Source organism: Alligator mississippiensis, chromosome 4 (genome assembly GCF_030867095.1).
Source record: "Alligator mississippiensis isolate rAllMis1 chromosome 4, rAllMis1, whole genome shotgun sequence".
Lineage (NCBI taxonomy): Eukaryota > Metazoa > Chordata > Crocodylia > Alligatoridae > Alligator > Alligator mississippiensis.
Genome location: NC_081827.1, coordinates 233,659,725 through 233,677,317, shown reverse-complemented (window position 1 = coordinate 233,677,317; position 17,593 = coordinate 233,659,725). Strand labels below are relative to the sequence as shown.

The 17,593-nt window shown below is 41.5% G+C and overlaps 1 protein-coding gene across 5 annotated transcripts in view; it reads right to left on the bottom strand.

Annotated features, from left to right (window-relative positions):
* Positions 1 to 17,593, bottom strand: part of LRP1B (LDL receptor related protein 1B) — a 1,609,743-nt gene that overhangs the window by 1,302,008 nt on the left and 290,142 nt on the right. For 4 of the 5 annotated variants that reach the window (XM_019480601.2, XM_059727405.1, XM_059727406.1 and 1 more), the window contains exon 2: positions 17,316 to 17,441. The exons of the other annotated variant lie outside the window; for it this stretch is intronic. In XM_019480601.2, coding sequence (XP_019336146.2) covers positions 17,316 to 17,441 — 126 coding nt within the window. The remainder of the gene's footprint in view (positions 1 to 17,315; positions 17,442 to 17,593) is intronic. 5 annotated transcript variants of the gene reach the window in all.

The window sequence follows — 17,593 nt, the reverse complement described above, 5'->3', positions numbered from 1 at the left end:
TTCCCCTCTTTGGTGAAGCCTGCCTTCCCGGGCTGCTGCCAGACTGCCTTGCATAGCCCCTGAGCCACATGGAGCCTGGTGCTTTGTTCCACAGCTGTAGGGCAGCAAACAAACTCCTCAAAGGTGTTTTAGTTTGCTGTGCCACAAAGTCATTTAAAGAGCATTATGCCACCGAATGTGCTACAGTGGCTGGAATTAATAGGCAATACGCAGCCAACACGTGCAAACACCAATGCCATTAACGCAATGCAAAAGCATTTAACCTGCTTTAAAGTGTTGTGCACACATGCCCCTCATTTAATCTACACACGCCCTTAAGAGCCAAATGGAAAAGTGCAGGTTAAACTAGATAGAGGTAATGTTAAAGTAAAGATAGACAAGAGAATATATGAGGAATGTCAAACTTTGTATAAGGTACTTCTGCCTAAAAATAATGGTACATGGGACATACCCTCTCCACAAGATTCCTCACTCTCCTACACACTCCTAAACAGTCCAGACTAATACTTTGACCTCAGAAAGTTTCTCTCAATACCATACATTTTTTTTACATTAACTGACTAATCCATAGTCATTATACCTTGATTCTTTCAACCCTGCACACATTTCTTGTTCCCAACATTTCTCATAGTCACCCTAATTGAAGTTGCTGTTTAAGTAACAGTGATAGTGTCAGATCCATCTGGTGGTTCTCCTTTTACTTGCATCTTGGTTACCCAGGAAGGTAGAGTCTCTTCCAGTAATGGGGTGGGTGATAGGTTGGTAAGTGCTCTCTTCTGGATCCTGGGGAATGGGATGCTGGCCACTTGTTAAGGGTGAGTATCCCCAGGCTCAGGCAAGAAGTAGCAAGGGAACATGAGCCCCTTGCATGTTGTTGTCAAGCGTGTGAAATGGAGAAGAACTAGATCTTAGAGCTGAGATGTTGTAGTTATGGACATGATAGAAGAAAAATCTCCCCTCCAGTGCCATCACTGGAATGGTTGGGCAAGTCAAAACTAAAGGACACAGTTGACTTGACATCATGCCAATCAATTTAGAAATGTTTAAGAGGCTGAGGATCTTGTCTATTTTTACTGAGTGACTGTTTCATATTGCTGACAAATAAAGCCCTTGAAGCATGCAGTGGAAATGCTGCATGGTAGGTTCCCTAAAAGCTCCCAATGCTCCCAAGAAAGTAGGCGTCAGCTGTTACCTGTCAGCTCTGTGTTCTTGGGGAACCCTGGCACAGTCCACAGCCTGTTTGACTTGCAAAGAACTCTCCCCTTTCCTGTCTCTGGCTGAACAAGAACTGATTAGATGAAGGACTTACAAAAGACAAGGAAGATGCAGTGGGAGACGTACCTAAAACCCTCCAGACAAGAGTGATAAGAGAGAAGCAATTCTCCTGGTCTCATTTGCATTTGAGATGGAACCAGATGACAACTCATTTAAATGGGAGATGGACAGGCATGCACCTTCATTAGCATTCAGAATGGAGAACAGAAATTCCAAGGCAAGGACCGCACTGAATTCTGGGATCGGAAAAGCAGAGGAGCACTGCATGATGGGGAATCCTTGCTCCTAATGCTAATCAACCCACATCTACACACAACCAGCTCAGCATTTATCAGACCAATTCTAGTAATGACTCCTCTGTTGGTATCCAAAAAACTGAATCTGCCTTTCTGTACTGTGAGCTCCCTCAGAGTAATGCCACTCATAGCCAGGAGTGATCAGTTCTTATTATCCACAAGATGAGCCACTGTTTACTCCTAAACAAACCTAGTGTTCACCCTTGAGCCATTGTTAGTTCTCTATGAAAACTCCTACCCAAGCTCAAGTTCCTGTTCTGGTGCTTGGATCCAAAGCTGCACCAGTCCCACTCCTTTTCTGCCTGGAACCCCTCCACTGGTCCTGCTCAGAGCTCTGCCTGTCTGCCAGCTCCAACAATGCCTGGGAATCTCCACTGGTTCAAGCTTCACTGAGTGTTGAGACCCCAACTCTCTCTCTCTCTCTCATTGACTCCAGGAACCTGACTTTTATTCTCTTACCCCAGGCACAGCTTTCTAAACCTGACTTTTGCTAATCAAGTGCAAGCTAAACTTCTCCAAAAAACTAACTGAAACTATGTAATATTGTAACTGTTTATTTGTCTTTCTCTTGTATGGTTATTATTGTAGCTTATGGTATCATCATAAGTTCATATACCTGGCAATAAATAACTTTTATGGTCAAGCTGGTTGCTATACTTTCTCTCTGAACCTCACCTACTCTTTCCTCCCCTTGACCTCCCCACTTGCTCTGCAGCAATGCTTCTTTTCCCTAAGCTAAAGATCCCTTTAATGCCCAAAACCACAGGGGGGTCTGCTCATCAAGGGGCTTACTACTAGGACCATTGTGACAAGAGATTGGGGACGTGCTGAGTTTTGAGGCGCATGAGGGTATCAGCTGAAAGTCCAGCCTGCTCAGATGGACCTTGTTAGCATGCATGTATGCGCATCCAACTGCATTTATTATTGTTCTACTGAAATAAGGGATGAACTGAATTCAAGGCAGATGAGGGTGTCAGCCTATCAATGCTGAATGGCCTGGCCTCACTCAGATGTGCTCTGTTAACCCTGATGAACTGAGTTCAAGGCATATGAAGGTGTTAGCTTGTCAATGCTAAATAACTCGGCCTGGCTCAGGTGTGTCCTGTTGTTGGGTGGGTGGGTGGGTGTGTGTGTGTTTGACTGATTGGGTGCTTGGAGGAACCCAGCCCCATTGAAACTGAGTCCTGCAACATAGCTCCATTGTGGGTGAGGACTTGCAGAAGGGAGAGAGATACAGCTCCATATAGAAACACAAGTAACACAAGCAGCACATTGATAGAAATACAGAGCCCCCCCCAGAAATGTACCCCTAATAAAAGGAGCACACCCTAAAGTGACAGGCAAATCTGGTAACACAGCAAACTCCTCATAAGCCTAAAATGCTTGTGGAAAGTCGTACTTGCTCACAATTAGTTTCTTCAGGGTCTCCAGAAACACAATCAATTATGGAGGCCTACCTCTGTGCCCCATTGATTTCTGCAAGAGACTAGCTTCCCTCATACAACCTCAGGAGGTCCACAAAATGTGAAGTAATGAGGAAACACCTCTTGCTGTGACATCACCAATAGCTGCCTTATTCATATGCAGCCCTCTACAAATCTCCAACAATAAAGAGCTCATGCAAACCCTTTTCAGTGAAAGAAATGGCAAAGGATTTGGGATTAGCAAAATAGAGAAGAGGTTAGGTGGGCAGGAAGCCAGGCTGCTAGCCAACTGTAAGTTTCCTTTGTATCTTTCAGAATATATGAGTGTGATCTGAAAGTGAGGCTATGATTGGAGATGTGGATGAAGGCTGGAAGAACCCTTGTACACTTCTAAGGCACTTGTATACATGTCCAATGCCTGCTCCAACATGTTCTAATTGGAAAACTGCAGCTGCCTCAGCGTCACGGGTACTCAGCGCCCCCACATTTCAAAATGGCATTGGGCGCTTTAACTACAGCTCACTGAGCAAGCTTTAATTAAAAACACCCCTACCACCATTTTGAAGGGTGGAAAGATAAACACTTAAGATGCCATGGGTGCTTTAATTAGAATGGCTCCCAAGAAACACTGTAATTAAAATACCCCCCTACACACCCCACAGCATGTGTAAAGATATACCTAGTGTCCAGCAGTACCATTGTTTTTAAGACTGTGTCAACTTTTCTATCACAAATCTTGTTCCTGATGATTTGCAGCTGAAACTAAAACTGTTCTGGGCTAAAAGCTTGACAACAAAGTCTCAGGCTAGGTATGAATTGCTTTCATAAGTTCTCCAAAAGATTGATCTTCTCATTTTTAGGTGATATGAGCAAATATTGGGTTTTGTTTTGTTTTTATGTATATATAACTTTAAAGCTGCTTCAATGCAAAAAGCAATTTTACAAGCAATTAATCGATAAAGTCACTTAATTGTTTCTGACATCTTGGCATTGGACACCATTTTTCAAAAGGTCCCTTTCTACCTTCATATTGTAGATAAGTGTTTGCACAGTTTTTAAGCAACACAACACTGATGTCAGCATTTGTTTCAGTTACAGCCTTCCCCACAAACTTGTAGAAAATCCCATGCACACAACAAATCAGCCCAAGTAAAGAAAAAAAAAAAAAAAGAAGAAAAAGAAAAAGAAGAGAAGGAAAGCCAGTATCCCCCATGGTCATATTTTGCTGTTCTTGAAAAAAATATGCTTCAATTCATATATTACCTGCCAGATTTGTAGCTGCACATTTTTCTCTCAAGGCTTGATGAATTACAAGGAAAACATGCACCTGATGAGCCACATGAACTATAGCTACACAAATCTTGACTGTTATGGTGGTACTGAGCAGCTACACTGTCATGGTAAATGTAATCACCTCCATGCATCTCTTATCTTTCTCACAAATACAAATACATTAAGTTTTGCCATACACTACAAAGATCACCTCAAAACATGGTGGGCAAAATTTTTGCCATGTAGAAGCGCCAGCAGAAATCATATGCTTAAACTTTTAAATCTTAAATAGAAATTACCTATTGATTTATCTGGTATAATGGGGAATTTTACCCAAAGTTCATGTTGTGTTGTTATGCCAATGAGATTCTAAAAGATAGAATAATAAAATGTAGCCACTCACCTTTTTAGGAAATCATTCTACCCAAGTGGGGCATATGCCTATTATTGTATGTCATCCAGGGGTGAGTTGTGATTATTAGTAAATGATAATTATGCCAACCTGATGAAAGGATACCACTTCTAAATAGGTTTCTGCCAAGAAGCATGATAAATGCATTTCAGAAGAAAAAAAAATCTAACTAATGCAGGTAAATGATTGAACGAGCATGGCTTAAATCCTATGCAAAGTTCCTAACCAGCTTTTGAAGGTTTACAGAGGATGTGTCTACACATGCATTAACACACCTTTCCTAATGTGCATTAAAATTTACTACCTCCAATGTAAGATACTAAATTAATGTGCATTAGCACACTTTTTTAGTGACGCTTAATGAGTAGTAGACTATTTTACTGTGTATTAGCATAATGTCGCTTTTTTTATACAATGCTTTAATGTGCAGTAAAATAATTTGCGGTGCATTAAAGCACATGTGTAGACATGCTCAGAGTCACTTGGGTCGAAAGTGGACTGCATTTAGCAGTTATATGCTAAACAAAATATTAATAAATGCGAAATGGATGTATAGGTATCTATTACATTTTACAAACACTCCCCCTCTAGCTAAAGATACAGTGCAAAATATACAGAAGAGCATTTATGTATGGATCTGTCTTGCTAAACATCCATTGAAGTTGTGTTTATACACTGAGACTTTTGTTTTAAACAAAAGCACCTATTACAAAAAAGGAGAAAAAAAAAGAAAAGAAAAAGTAACTAGCATGATACATATGAGAAGGGGAAAAAAAATTGAAGACTAAATTCTCATCTCCCTAGTCTGCTTTTAAATATAAGATTTTATTGTGGAAGCAGTGAGATTTCCCTATCCTTAGAATTAATCCTGCTGCTTGAACACAGCTTTCTTGTCACCTTCTTTCATTCAGGACAAAAAGGTCATTTGTGAAAGATTAAATTTTTTATTTCCAAAATTTAAATTGCTCCACAGTGCAAAACAAATGCTGACAGCATAAAATTCAGTCTCCTCCAGTAGTAACAGATGATGTGACAGCTTCAGACCAACTACAACCAGAAAACAAACAAACAAAAATTATAGTTACATTTTTGAGGCTGTCACATGGGCAGATTTAAGCCTCGTTCTACAACTAGCTCCATGCAGCCACATCTCTGTGTTCACTGCAGAAATTAGAATGTATATTCTACTGTTACTTGGTTGGCAGATTAGGTGACACTTATAGTAGAAGGTCAGTGTACCATGACATTACTAGTAATTACTTTCAACATGTTGGCTATCTTTGTGACCACTTACTATAGTCTTGCCTGCAAGTCAGATTCTGACATCATACTTGAAATCCTGCTGTCAGCATCATTTGCTATTACTAAACAATGGCAAGATTTGGCATTGCATTAGTGGCCAGGTTCATGAGAGAGCCACATAAAATATGGATTAAAATGTACAAAGCCTCCAGAAAAAAACCCACATACAGACAAAGAAACAAAATATAAGACAGAAACAGAGTTCTACTGAACATATTTCAGTGCTTGGAGAATATGGCTGTATCTCAGAAAACAAGCTATCCCATCGTCAATCTTATACAAGAACAAAACAGTAAGTTATCACCAATACATTTGGATTTGCCATGGGGTTTGACTGATTTGGGGCTAACCTATACCAGCTATGCCTCAAGGCAAGTGTAGAATCTAAAATCTTCCCTAGTTTTAGTGGATATTTCCATCCAGAGCATTTTGCCAATTCAGCACTGAAAGTGGAGCAGAGCTAGGGTAGGGCAGAAGAAGGAAAAGAATGTAGGACAGTCTGTACTGGCTGAAGAGACCTTCTGAATATTTAAATCCTGTAGGAGTATCAAAACAAGGGAATGGCTTGCTGCAGCTTCTGGGGATGATCTAGTTTGCACTGGCTCTCACAGCTAAAACTTGGAAGATTCAAACTCCCTCTCCTTTCTTCCTGGTCTGCTGTTGGATTTGGTCCCATGCAAAATTTTCCTAAAATTGCTTAGAATACCCTGCAGCAGGAGTCATCTAGATGCATCCTGCGGGTTAGATCTGACCTGAGGAGGTCCCATCTGGCCCAGGGGATTGGTGGCGCAGAGCTGAGCCATGTTACCAGGCCCCTCTACAGCACTCCCGTGCTGGAAGCCTGCTGCGTCTGCACTTCTCTCGCTGAAAAGGGGTTGGGAATCTGCAGTAAGGGAAGCATAGATGTGGCAGAGCAAAGTGAGTGCAGGCAACTGGCCACTCAGGGTAAGGGAAATGGGTGATGAAGACTTCCTGCCTGCAACCATGACCAAGTCATAAGCTCCAGTCTGGCCAAAGTTTGTCCACCCCTGATCTACAGTCATAAAGCAAACTATGATTTTCAGTATGATAGAGAAGGAGGTAAAACTGCATGAGCTACAGAATAGCAAACTAGGATGCATAGCCAGAAATGTCTAAAATAGAACATTAACTACAGAAACAGTTTCTTCTCCCCCCCCCCCCCGCATACCATTAAGCTAGTTGCTACAAGCCGTGAGAACAGAGAGGAGTGATCCTTAGAGTGGCAGATAATCATTTTCAAAAAGTTTAGATCTAAATGTGAATAGCTTTTTTCTTCTTAAATCCTTTCTGTGTTGTTTGCTTTAAGCTTGTGTTGGGAAGCAGAACAGTCTTATATTGGCAGAATGACCTTTCTCTGAAAGGCTGAGGTGAACAAGACTTAATGCTGCAGCTCTGCTTACATTCTGTTAGCTGAGAATTGTCAGCCGTAGGAAACTGAAGCCTTGGCAAGAAAGTTACAAATCAAGACAATGTTAATCTTGAGGGGAAAATAGGTAGGAAGGGGAACCTGTACCAAAAAAGGACAAAGCATTACAAGAGGGAAGTACAATACTGCAAAAGCAGAGGCCTTAGTTGACAAGACTCTTTTCTAAACAAGAAAGATAAGGTCCTTTTCAGCCCTAAGAGGTTGTTTAGTCCAAACACCTGCCCAAGGCAGGTTTATCTCTGTCTAAACCGTCCCAACAAATATTTGAAGGCTTTGCAGGCTAGGCAAGGATAACAGATATTCTACAACTTCTCTAGGTAATCTGTTACAATGCCTACCCACTGCCGGGATTAGAAATTTCTTCTTTACATCTAACCTAAATCTCCCTTGTTTCAATTTAAAACAATTACTTCTAGCCTGGGCCCTAATAGTTGCAGAGATCAATTGATTGCTATCTTCTTCATAACTACCCTTTGCCTAACAGTATTTGAAGGCTTTAACATGATCACCCTTCAGTTTTCTCTTCTCCAGACTAAATAATCTTAGTTCTTTCAATTTATTCTTATATGGTTTCTAGACCTCTGATCATTTTTGTTGCTCTTCTCTGGACTTTTTCCAATTTTCCTGAATCTTTCTTGAAGTTTAGTGCCCTGACCTGGACACAGTACTCCAGGAGTGGAAGAATCACTTCTCTTGTATTGTTTTTTGTACATTCAATATTCTATTAGGTTGTTTAGTTGGAGTTTTTTTGCCCGGGGGAGGGGGCAGGGGGGATCCCTTCTTTTTGGACAACTATTGCTACACTTTATTTGGATTTAGCTGTCACACTGTTAGCTCCCAGATCCATTTATATAGTACTGCAGCCTAGACAGTTGTTCTCCATTTCATATTTGTGTATTTGATGATTGGTAACAGTCATCCTCCATTGTCTCCTGATGAAAGCGGCTGCTAGAGCTCAAAAAGTGAAGTATATTTTCTTTCTGAAGATTGTATCAGGATCAGAACTTAAGGAAGTTCTTTTCTCCTCAAAATACCTGTCCTATTCTGTCAAAAGTGTTTCCTTGCAATGGTAGCATGAGTGATGTTGCAGATGTGATAGTTCAGAAATGATGAGAGGGGCAAGGATTTCTTAGGGTGATACCTTTTATTGCACCAGCTATGTAGTTGGGATAAAGTTAGACAAGCTTTTGAATGCAAGACACTCTTCTTCTGAGGAATAGCATACTTCCTCAGCTTGCATTCGAAAGCTTGACGAACTTTATCTCAACTACATAGCAGGTCCAATAAAAGTCATCACTCTAAGAAATCTCTTTCTTGAAATAGTGTATAAGGAACCATTAAAGACTGACAAGCCTACATTAATTTATTTGTAAAACTGAAAGCATCATTACATCACAGTTCAGTGGTATTCCAAAGCTTAAACATTAATATTTGTCCTCCCGCTGTGGTTGCTTTTTCTTACAAGAGTCATAATAATTATTTAAATATTGTACTAAGACAACCAAAAGGACTAAAGATATTCTTAAATTTTAATCATGTCTGTTGGAAGCCAGCAGGACTACCTATGTGCTTAAAGTAATGCATATGTTCAAGTAAGTTGCTAAAGTGAAATCACAACAGTTCTTAAAGTCATGATCTTGTTCTCAAGAGTAGTTAAACTGCACAAAGAAACTAAGGAAAGAAATGATAAAGGTTTCCCCAACTTGCAAGTCCAATGTTTTTTTCCATTTATCAGATGGTACCACTGAAGGCATCTCATCTTAAAGTAGAACCACAAGATATTTACTGATTTTCTGGTACAACTGAAAATTCTACCCCAAGTGATTAATCAAGTCAAAACCTCACTGATTTTATAGGACTTATACTTCTAAGTGGCCTAAGCCAAAGCCTAATGGGCACTTTCACACATGCTTTAGTTCAAAAGCCCCTGCCACTATTTTGAATCATGGGGATGCCAATACATGAGACAAGGGAGGCTGCTGGGGCACAGTACTTATTCTCCAGCAGAATCATTTAATCCAGTCTGCTTCAATGCGCTGTAATTACAATGTCGGAGCAGGCTTCACGCTCATGTACAGGCACCCAATGTGTTCTACAGGGATGCAGCCACTTTACTTCTGGTTATAAAACAATAGCAGCCAGGCCTACTAGAGATTCAAGTTCGTTAGCACAAGGAGTTTTTTTCTGTTTTTTTCCCCTGTTGCCAAATTACATCAGCTCCATAATGGCAGCAACTCTTCCAGAAGCAGATTCCTATTGGCAGAGCTGCATACACAACTGGAGTTTATTCTGGCAGCGCTACAACAGCTATAGAGTACAAACTTTTCATACCCTGACTGAACACAGCGTAGAATTCTGTAATGTAGACAAAGCCTTATAAGCTTCTATAACCCAACTTTTGCTGTCTAGGACCTCAGCAGTGCTTTGTTACTCAAATAGCTTCTTACCTTTAGCTCAGAAAAAGAACCACAACTTAAGTATGATACCATTTCTTTAAGCATCGTGAAACTACTAATCACACATAATTAGCATCCAACAAAAGAAGTACTGAAAGGGCTAATTTAGTGAAGTAGGTGTGAATAAAACTTCAAAATTAGTTCATTCCAGTTCTTGCCTCTTTCCTTCTCTCAAATTGAGTTAGTATTCATTTAAGATCCTAGTTAAAGCATTATTCTTTCTCTAATATATGTTTAAGTTCTATGAATTCCAGTGCTAGGGTCCACCAAATCTATAGATGATTTCTATAGAGGCAGGCAGGGATCAGAGCCTGTCCACACAAGCCAAGGCCAGCAGGTGGGGGTGTTCCTGAATACCTCCCGGTAAGCTGCTAGAGCAGCCCCTTGATCAAGCCCCACCTCCCCACCAGCTGGCAACTGAAAGCAGGGGCTGGGGGGGGGGGTGGGAAGCGGGGAGGGAACCTCTCTGCCATGTGGACCCAGGTTGCCCCCCTGCATCAAGACCTGCCCCAGCAATCTGGGATCTGTGGGGTAGGGGTGCAGCAAGGAGAATCCCTTTCCAATTCCCAGTTTCTGGCATGGCCAAAAACCAGCTGGTGCTGCAAATGCTGGCTGCAGCTGTCAAGAGGTTGGTGTTGGGGGGCAGGAAATCAAGCCCTCCTGCAAACCCCAACTTTCCCCCCTGCAGATTGCTGGGTTGGGTCTTGGTGGGACCAGGCCAGGTCTGTGTGGCAGGGGGGCTCCCTCCCCTCCCAACACTCAGCTTTTTGACAGCTGCAACCAGCAGCTGCAGCAAGAGACTGCCTGGCCCAGGGGGTGGGGAGCCCCCCCCGCCACACAGACTAGGCCTGCCTCCCCTCCCCCAAGACCTGACCCAGCAACCGCGGGGACAGGAGGGGGGGGAGGGGTCTGCATGGTATGGGGGCTCCCTTCCCTCATCCTCACCTGACCATGAAACCTTTTCTATCTCCTCTGTGTGACAGCCCAGGGGCTCACTCAGAGGAAATGAGCATCAGCTGAGGCTAACAAGCTGTCCAGCAAGGGGCCCTGGGATGCTAGAGGAATGCAACCTACCTTGACTCCGGATGGGATGTAATACAGATGTTTGATAAAGCACTCTAACCTAAAGTGCTTCCGTCTGCTACTGCATTCATCCAGTATTAAGTTAGAGCAGGATCTGCCATTTTTAAAGTGCTTTATGTGCTGTGAACATCTGTTCTGTTACAGCTGGAAAGTACTTTCTGCATGCTTAACACACAATAAGTGTAGCATCTGTACCTATCCTGAGGTTATTACATCCTAGTTCACCTGGACCAGCCTGTCCCCAATAAAGTCAACAGGACTGGTTGTGCTCTAATAAGGATATTCAAGTATCACTTAAGAGTTAAAATTTAAGTTACTGCCAAAGAAGAAAAGAAAGCAAAAAAAATGATAGACAGAAATATGAAAGATTGTCTGAACAATTCCTTTTTCAGACCTCCTACAATGGTTTTGCATTGTATTCTACAATGAACTTGTTCCTGAATTGTGATGCTGCTAACATAATGGGTTGAAAAATCAGTAGAGTTATCACTTACTGTCAGGGTAAAAGTAAAGTTACTATACTATATTTCTGATTCTCATAAAATATCCATTACATAAGAACTGTACTTACAGACAGGGGCAGTTCTGATGGTCAGCAAAGTCTGCAGCTAGAAGCACACTGCAAAGGGATGCTAAGAGAATACTGCAAGTACTAGCATCTAATCTCTCACAGAAAGATACAAGTCCTCCCTCACACAGAAAACAGGAATAAAGGGAGGTCTCTTCCTCATGTCCAGGGAATACCACCACCAGCCTGTGCTGGAATAGGTACTGATTTACCCACATATTTTTTATAAAATCTTGTCTATAGTTCCATATGGAAGTGGCTTATGTCAGTTCCACTTCTCTGTGTTTTCCCTTCCAAACATGATGTCATTTGGTAAAGTATGGGAATCAGAAATCAGGGGAAGATGTATGATATGAAGCAAATTAAACTGCTGAAGTTCCTTAAGTAGCAGCTTTTAGCTTATTTGACCTTACCAATTTTGGGGGAAGAAGTACAGGGAGAGTAACAGAAAAACAAAACAAAGACACATGGCTAAAATAGGATGCCTGGATTAGGTTCAGAAAGTCACTGGCACTTGTCTGCCAAAGCATGGATTATGTATGATTATGAATATTGTTGGCAGAGACCAACCAGAGAATGGGACAGCCTGGACATACATCTGCAGCTGCAAGTGACAATGATATACAGGCCATTGGCATTTCATGACACACATGGTGAATTTTCCACCTCAAACCAGGCAGAAGCTGCTCAGTGAAACAAATATTTTCAGTTTAACTAAGGCCAAAACTGGGGAAAAGCATATTAAAACTGAAAGCAGAAATGAGCAAGGTTGTTAGGTTTTTGTACTCTTGCCACATGTTCAAGCAGATGATATAATGTCAATGGTGTTACAACTGGAAATTATTACTCAAGACAGTCTAAGAACATATTTGCTAGACATTTTTTTTTGTGGAAATATTGAACTTTAAGTAAATATTACAGAAACTCTATAAGCGTTCACATCAGAGTCTTTATATGCCAAGCCAGGGGTGTCAAAGATTCATGAGGTTGTTCCAGGGCATGGGCTGCAGATTGGGTGGGCACAGAGATGTTGCACAGGGTTGGTCCAGGGTGGATAATGCACAAAGCTCCTTCACTGGACCAGCCCTGTGTGCTGGATCCAGGGCTGGTCTATAAATCAGACCTGAAGACCAGCTTGACACAGTGGCTGGAGCTGGTGTACACACTGACTCAGGCATGCAGGGTTTATTTGTGGGCCCAATCTGACAGACCTGCAAACTGGCTCCACACCCCTCAAAGACCCCTACTACACATTACATAAGTTACACAATTAGCAGGTTAATCATGAAATAAATTTAGACCTGCCACATGTGCAAAGAACAGCCACAAGTGCAAAGTAATTATCTCATTAAAAAATATCCAACCAACTATAAAGAGAGCCAACGACCTATCAAGTTAATGCTTGAAAATGTGTAACAACTGTATAGGTTGTTTCTATCCCGCTTTAATTTGAATGAGTAGCAGGCCCCAAAGGACCAGATGAGTTTGATACTCCTGTGATAATTGATATACTTATCTACAAGTGACCTAAAAACATGCACCGGGCCATATCCTCAGTTGGGATAGTGCAACTGAAAAACAGAACTGCATCAGGCTATCTGGTCTATACCACTGGAGGACTTAATCTGACATGATTCAGATGATTACAATTTATTTCATTCAACTGTGATCCACTTGCAGCAAACTAGAAATTAAAAATTCTTATAGAAATGATTTAGTTAATGAATGGCTATATCCAAAACTATTACACATTTTTCCTGGACAAGTCATTACTTGAAAAGAAGAAAAATTTGTTCAATAAATTATTCATTTTGAATTACTGAACCAGATTTTTTTTTTTTTTTTGGTACTGTAAAAAGCAACAACTCCACTGAGAACAGAAAGAATAATAGCTGCTAAAATAACATGACAGGTCAAAAGTGTAGGTGCTAGAAAAATTCACTTTTGCTTTTTTTTAAACTATTTGTGAGAACATTTAGCACTGGTGGAAAGTAGCAAACTGACAGCTTAGTGATGGAGGGCCTGTATGCACAGACTTGGAACAGCACACGCAATGACAGGAGAGCTTCATCAAACTCCTTGGCCAGTGAGATAGAGCGTGTGCTATGCAAGACCTGATCTAGTGCCCACTGAAAGCAATGAAAATGAACTCCATTCACCTCAATGAGCATTAGATTAGGTGTTAAAATGAGAGTATAATTTGTTCTCTATTTTCCTCTAATCCTAGTTCTTTGTGGTTGCTAACAAAGGAGCCAGCTTGTATACTCTGGTAGAGCCAGATGCTACAATTAATTAATTAATTAATTCAAAGAAACCAAATAGTTTTCAGGTATACCTAAGCAGACACATGTCACTTGGGTTAGGGACAGACATTCACAAATCCTGAACCTGAAGCGATTCAATCTTTACAGGTTAGTCTAACCTGGCTAGGCTGAACTGGTCTGTAACTGGACAGACATTCTCTCTGGACTGAGGAAATTGAGGCACATGCCTGCACTGGCTCAGGTGAGAAGCCCTCCCTTCCCTAGCACAATGCTGAGCTGAGGTGGGACATGGCCAGGTCCTGGCAGGATGCTTTGATTAGGGAGGTTTGCCTGCACCATCCCAGGCTTTTCCCTGCTGGCTGATCAAGGGGTGGGAATGTCGCCAGCACCCAGCCCCCTGCTAGCACACTGAGGCAAGGGTGAGGGGGGGCAGGGGGCAGGCATGCATCTGTTGATCATACAGAGCTTTTCAATCTCCCTACCTTCTTCTTTATACTGTCCAATGTTGTACCAACAGGGGTAGGGGGGGAGGCAGGAGGGGGCCATGGCCCCTGGGTGATGGCCCGGGGGGAGGGGGCAGCCAGGCCCTTCAGAGCCAGGTGGAAAGACTGTGGTGCTTCCCGCATTTGGTGTGTAGTTTACCTGCATGCCCGCCCAGCAGGCTGTAAATTTCTTTAGTTGTTCTGACTGGAAATTATGGCTGCTACCCCTCTTCCCACATCCATGAGAAAATTAACAGTGCAGCACACCAGAAGTGCCATGGGACAGGAGAAGGGCCCCACACCCTGCTCACATCATCCCTGGCGGGGGGGAGGGGGGGGGACAAATGCAAGCATTGGCCCTCAGGCACTGGAGACCCACAGTATGCCACTGATACTGGCTGCAACAAACTGACAGACAAGCAAGCCAGCAGGGAGCTGATAACAGTGTTTATCACCCCAACAGCAAAACAATAGCCTCTCTCCATTAGTTCAAACTCTTCTTAAACAGCTTACCAGCTGACTTGTTGATCACCTTCAGAAAGCCCTAAGTAGTCACTGTTTGGACTGCCTGTCCCAGTGAAATTGGGGACATACACACACACAGACACCTCTTGGCATTAGCTAGCATACCACATGCCTAAAGTCCGTGGGGCTGAGGTCCATGCTGCGGGAAATGGTAGGGAGGGAGGTGGGGATTTCCTGCTTGAGAAGTGAGTGAAACCAGGCAGATGTTGCTGTGCCTGCAGCCTCTGCTGGAGCTCCAGCAAGGGAGCAGAGGGGAGGGGTCAGCACTGCTGTGGAGCAGAGAGCCCTGTCCAGCCCAGAGAGCATGCCAGGATACTCAGGGAAACTGGTTTATCTTAAACCAGGAAGGGGTCTGGGACAGACATTGCATAAGCCTGTTTGACCCAAATCAGTTAAGTCTGATACTTCATTCAACCAGGTTGATCTCAAACCGGTTTCAGCCATTTTCAAACTGGTTTATGTGCACTGAACATCTGTTCTGTTAACGGTTTAAACCCATTTCTGATCACTTAAACTGGCTTATATGTAGTGTCTGTCCCTAGCTTTGGTGCACTAGGGAAAATTTCTATATCACATGTACCCTGTGGTCTCAAAAGGTGCAATAAATAGCATATTTTATATAGCTTTTATTATCCCTTACAGATGTAAGTTTTGGTCAGAAGAATGAGCTACGATACTATACACAGTTATAGTCTATGGAAACATATGTTAGAATACACTCAGATGGTTCATTTTAAGTTGTGATATCTATGCTATGAATTTAGAAATGGCTCACACCATCTTCTAAATATTTTTTTCTTTAAAACAAATCAGCTGTACTGAAATACCCAATGGGCACAGGTAGAGAAGCAGGAAGGATTTTGTTTCACACTTAAAATGCAAATGAAACATCACAGGTTGATCCTTGAGTGCTGTTAAGTTGTTGTGGCTCTATTCACTTCAGAAAAATAGTGCTGATTGGAGAATCTAGTCTAACAGAAGGAACAGTAACAGAAAGCTACTGGCCTAGTAATTTCCTCGTTATGCAAGTTATTAACTGGAAACAGAAATAAGTTGGGATTGATATATGTTTATATACAGTAGGACAGAACTGGCATGAGCCATAGGTACGCTCATGAAATTAAGCTCAGCATACTACTTGAGAATGCCAAATGATACTTGGTAGTATGCCTCTGCTTGGTTGTGATTTGGGAATAACATATTGAGAAGTTGCCCCCCGCAGGGGAATGAAATGGAAAGAGGCAATGCTGCTATCTGATGTTTGTCACTAGAGACAATTAGTTATTGACAGGCCATAATGCTGTTTCACTGGACAATCCTGAATTACTGTGTGCATAATTTTGTTGTACATGGTCATTTTCTCAGTAATAGAAATATGTTTAGATACAGACAGAGAACCTATGGTATCTTCAAATGAAAAAATGTTTATTGGAAAAGGAACACATTGTTCTACAAACACTATAAGAAGGACTTCAAAATATTTAAGAGATATATGGATTTCTTTTTCCCATGGAAATCCTGAAGCATTTCAGAAACCATTTCTCAGTGAGGTCTTATATCCCTCCCGCCCCTCCCCCCTAACACCCCTACACACAACCACCCACCCACGAAGTATTATACCTGTTCTACAGATGAACAAATTGTGAAATAGGAAGGTTAAACAACTTGTTCAATGTCGCAAAGCCAGTCAGAATTAGCCCCCAGATGTCTTGATTCCCTGTCCTTGTCTTAAGAACTAGAATTATACCCTTGAATTTTCTCAGACAGATGAAACTTTCTGCACTTTTGATAGATCAAATTTCTTGCCTTTTATACTGCACTAAAAGGAATCGTGTATTTTGTCAGTATCTTCTCTTACATGGACTGATTATCATGGGGACAGACTAGGAAGTTCCTTCATTTTCCACCTAATACGGGAAACAAGGGAACATTAAGATTTAATATCACCTCATCAATAGTCTGGATTGCTGAGGTGAAGCCTGTAAGGGTTCTGCTCTGGTCTCCATAGCTCTTAGCCACATACAAAACAAGATTTTTTATTATGATTAAACATGTTTTATTAAAGCTTTCTCTGAATTCTCTCTCTCTCATGCTGCTGAGTTCCCCCCCGCCCCACTTATTACACATTTTCATGTTCTACTGTCCCATCTTCTTTTCTCTCTTGGGTTCTCAGGGATCCTCTGAAAATGATATTCTGTTGTGCTATTTGATTTTTCCTTCTTAAAGAAAAAATAATAATGTCTTCCACTTCATCTGCCTTTGCCCCTGCCTTCTATAGCTAATCTACTAGGTCAGTAGGAGCACATGGAACATATGCTTGGATGATCATGTTCATTATAAAATGACTTCCAGGGCTTTTGTCTCACACCTACACAGTGAATATAACCTATTCACTTTGCCGTGAAGATTCACTTGGAATTCTTTTAAAACCAGAATACAAACTGGTAGCTACACTATACAAACTATAAATGTTATATTCCAAGGAAAGTACAAGGAGATGTTTACTTACAGGTATCTAAAGATTCATCTGAATCATCTGGACAATCAGGTTCTCCATCACATAGCCAATTTTGAGAGACACAGGTTGCATAATCATGGCAAAGAAATTCTCCTACGTCACACAATTGTTGTTCTTCTGAAAATGAGAATGTTTTCAAATGGAATGATTAACACATGAATGAAAATAAAAAGACAAAAAATGCCATGATTGTGAAACAGAGAATTAAAGCAAATACAAAAATAACATTAAATTTTTAATGGTTAAATGGCAATACTCTTACTCGTGCT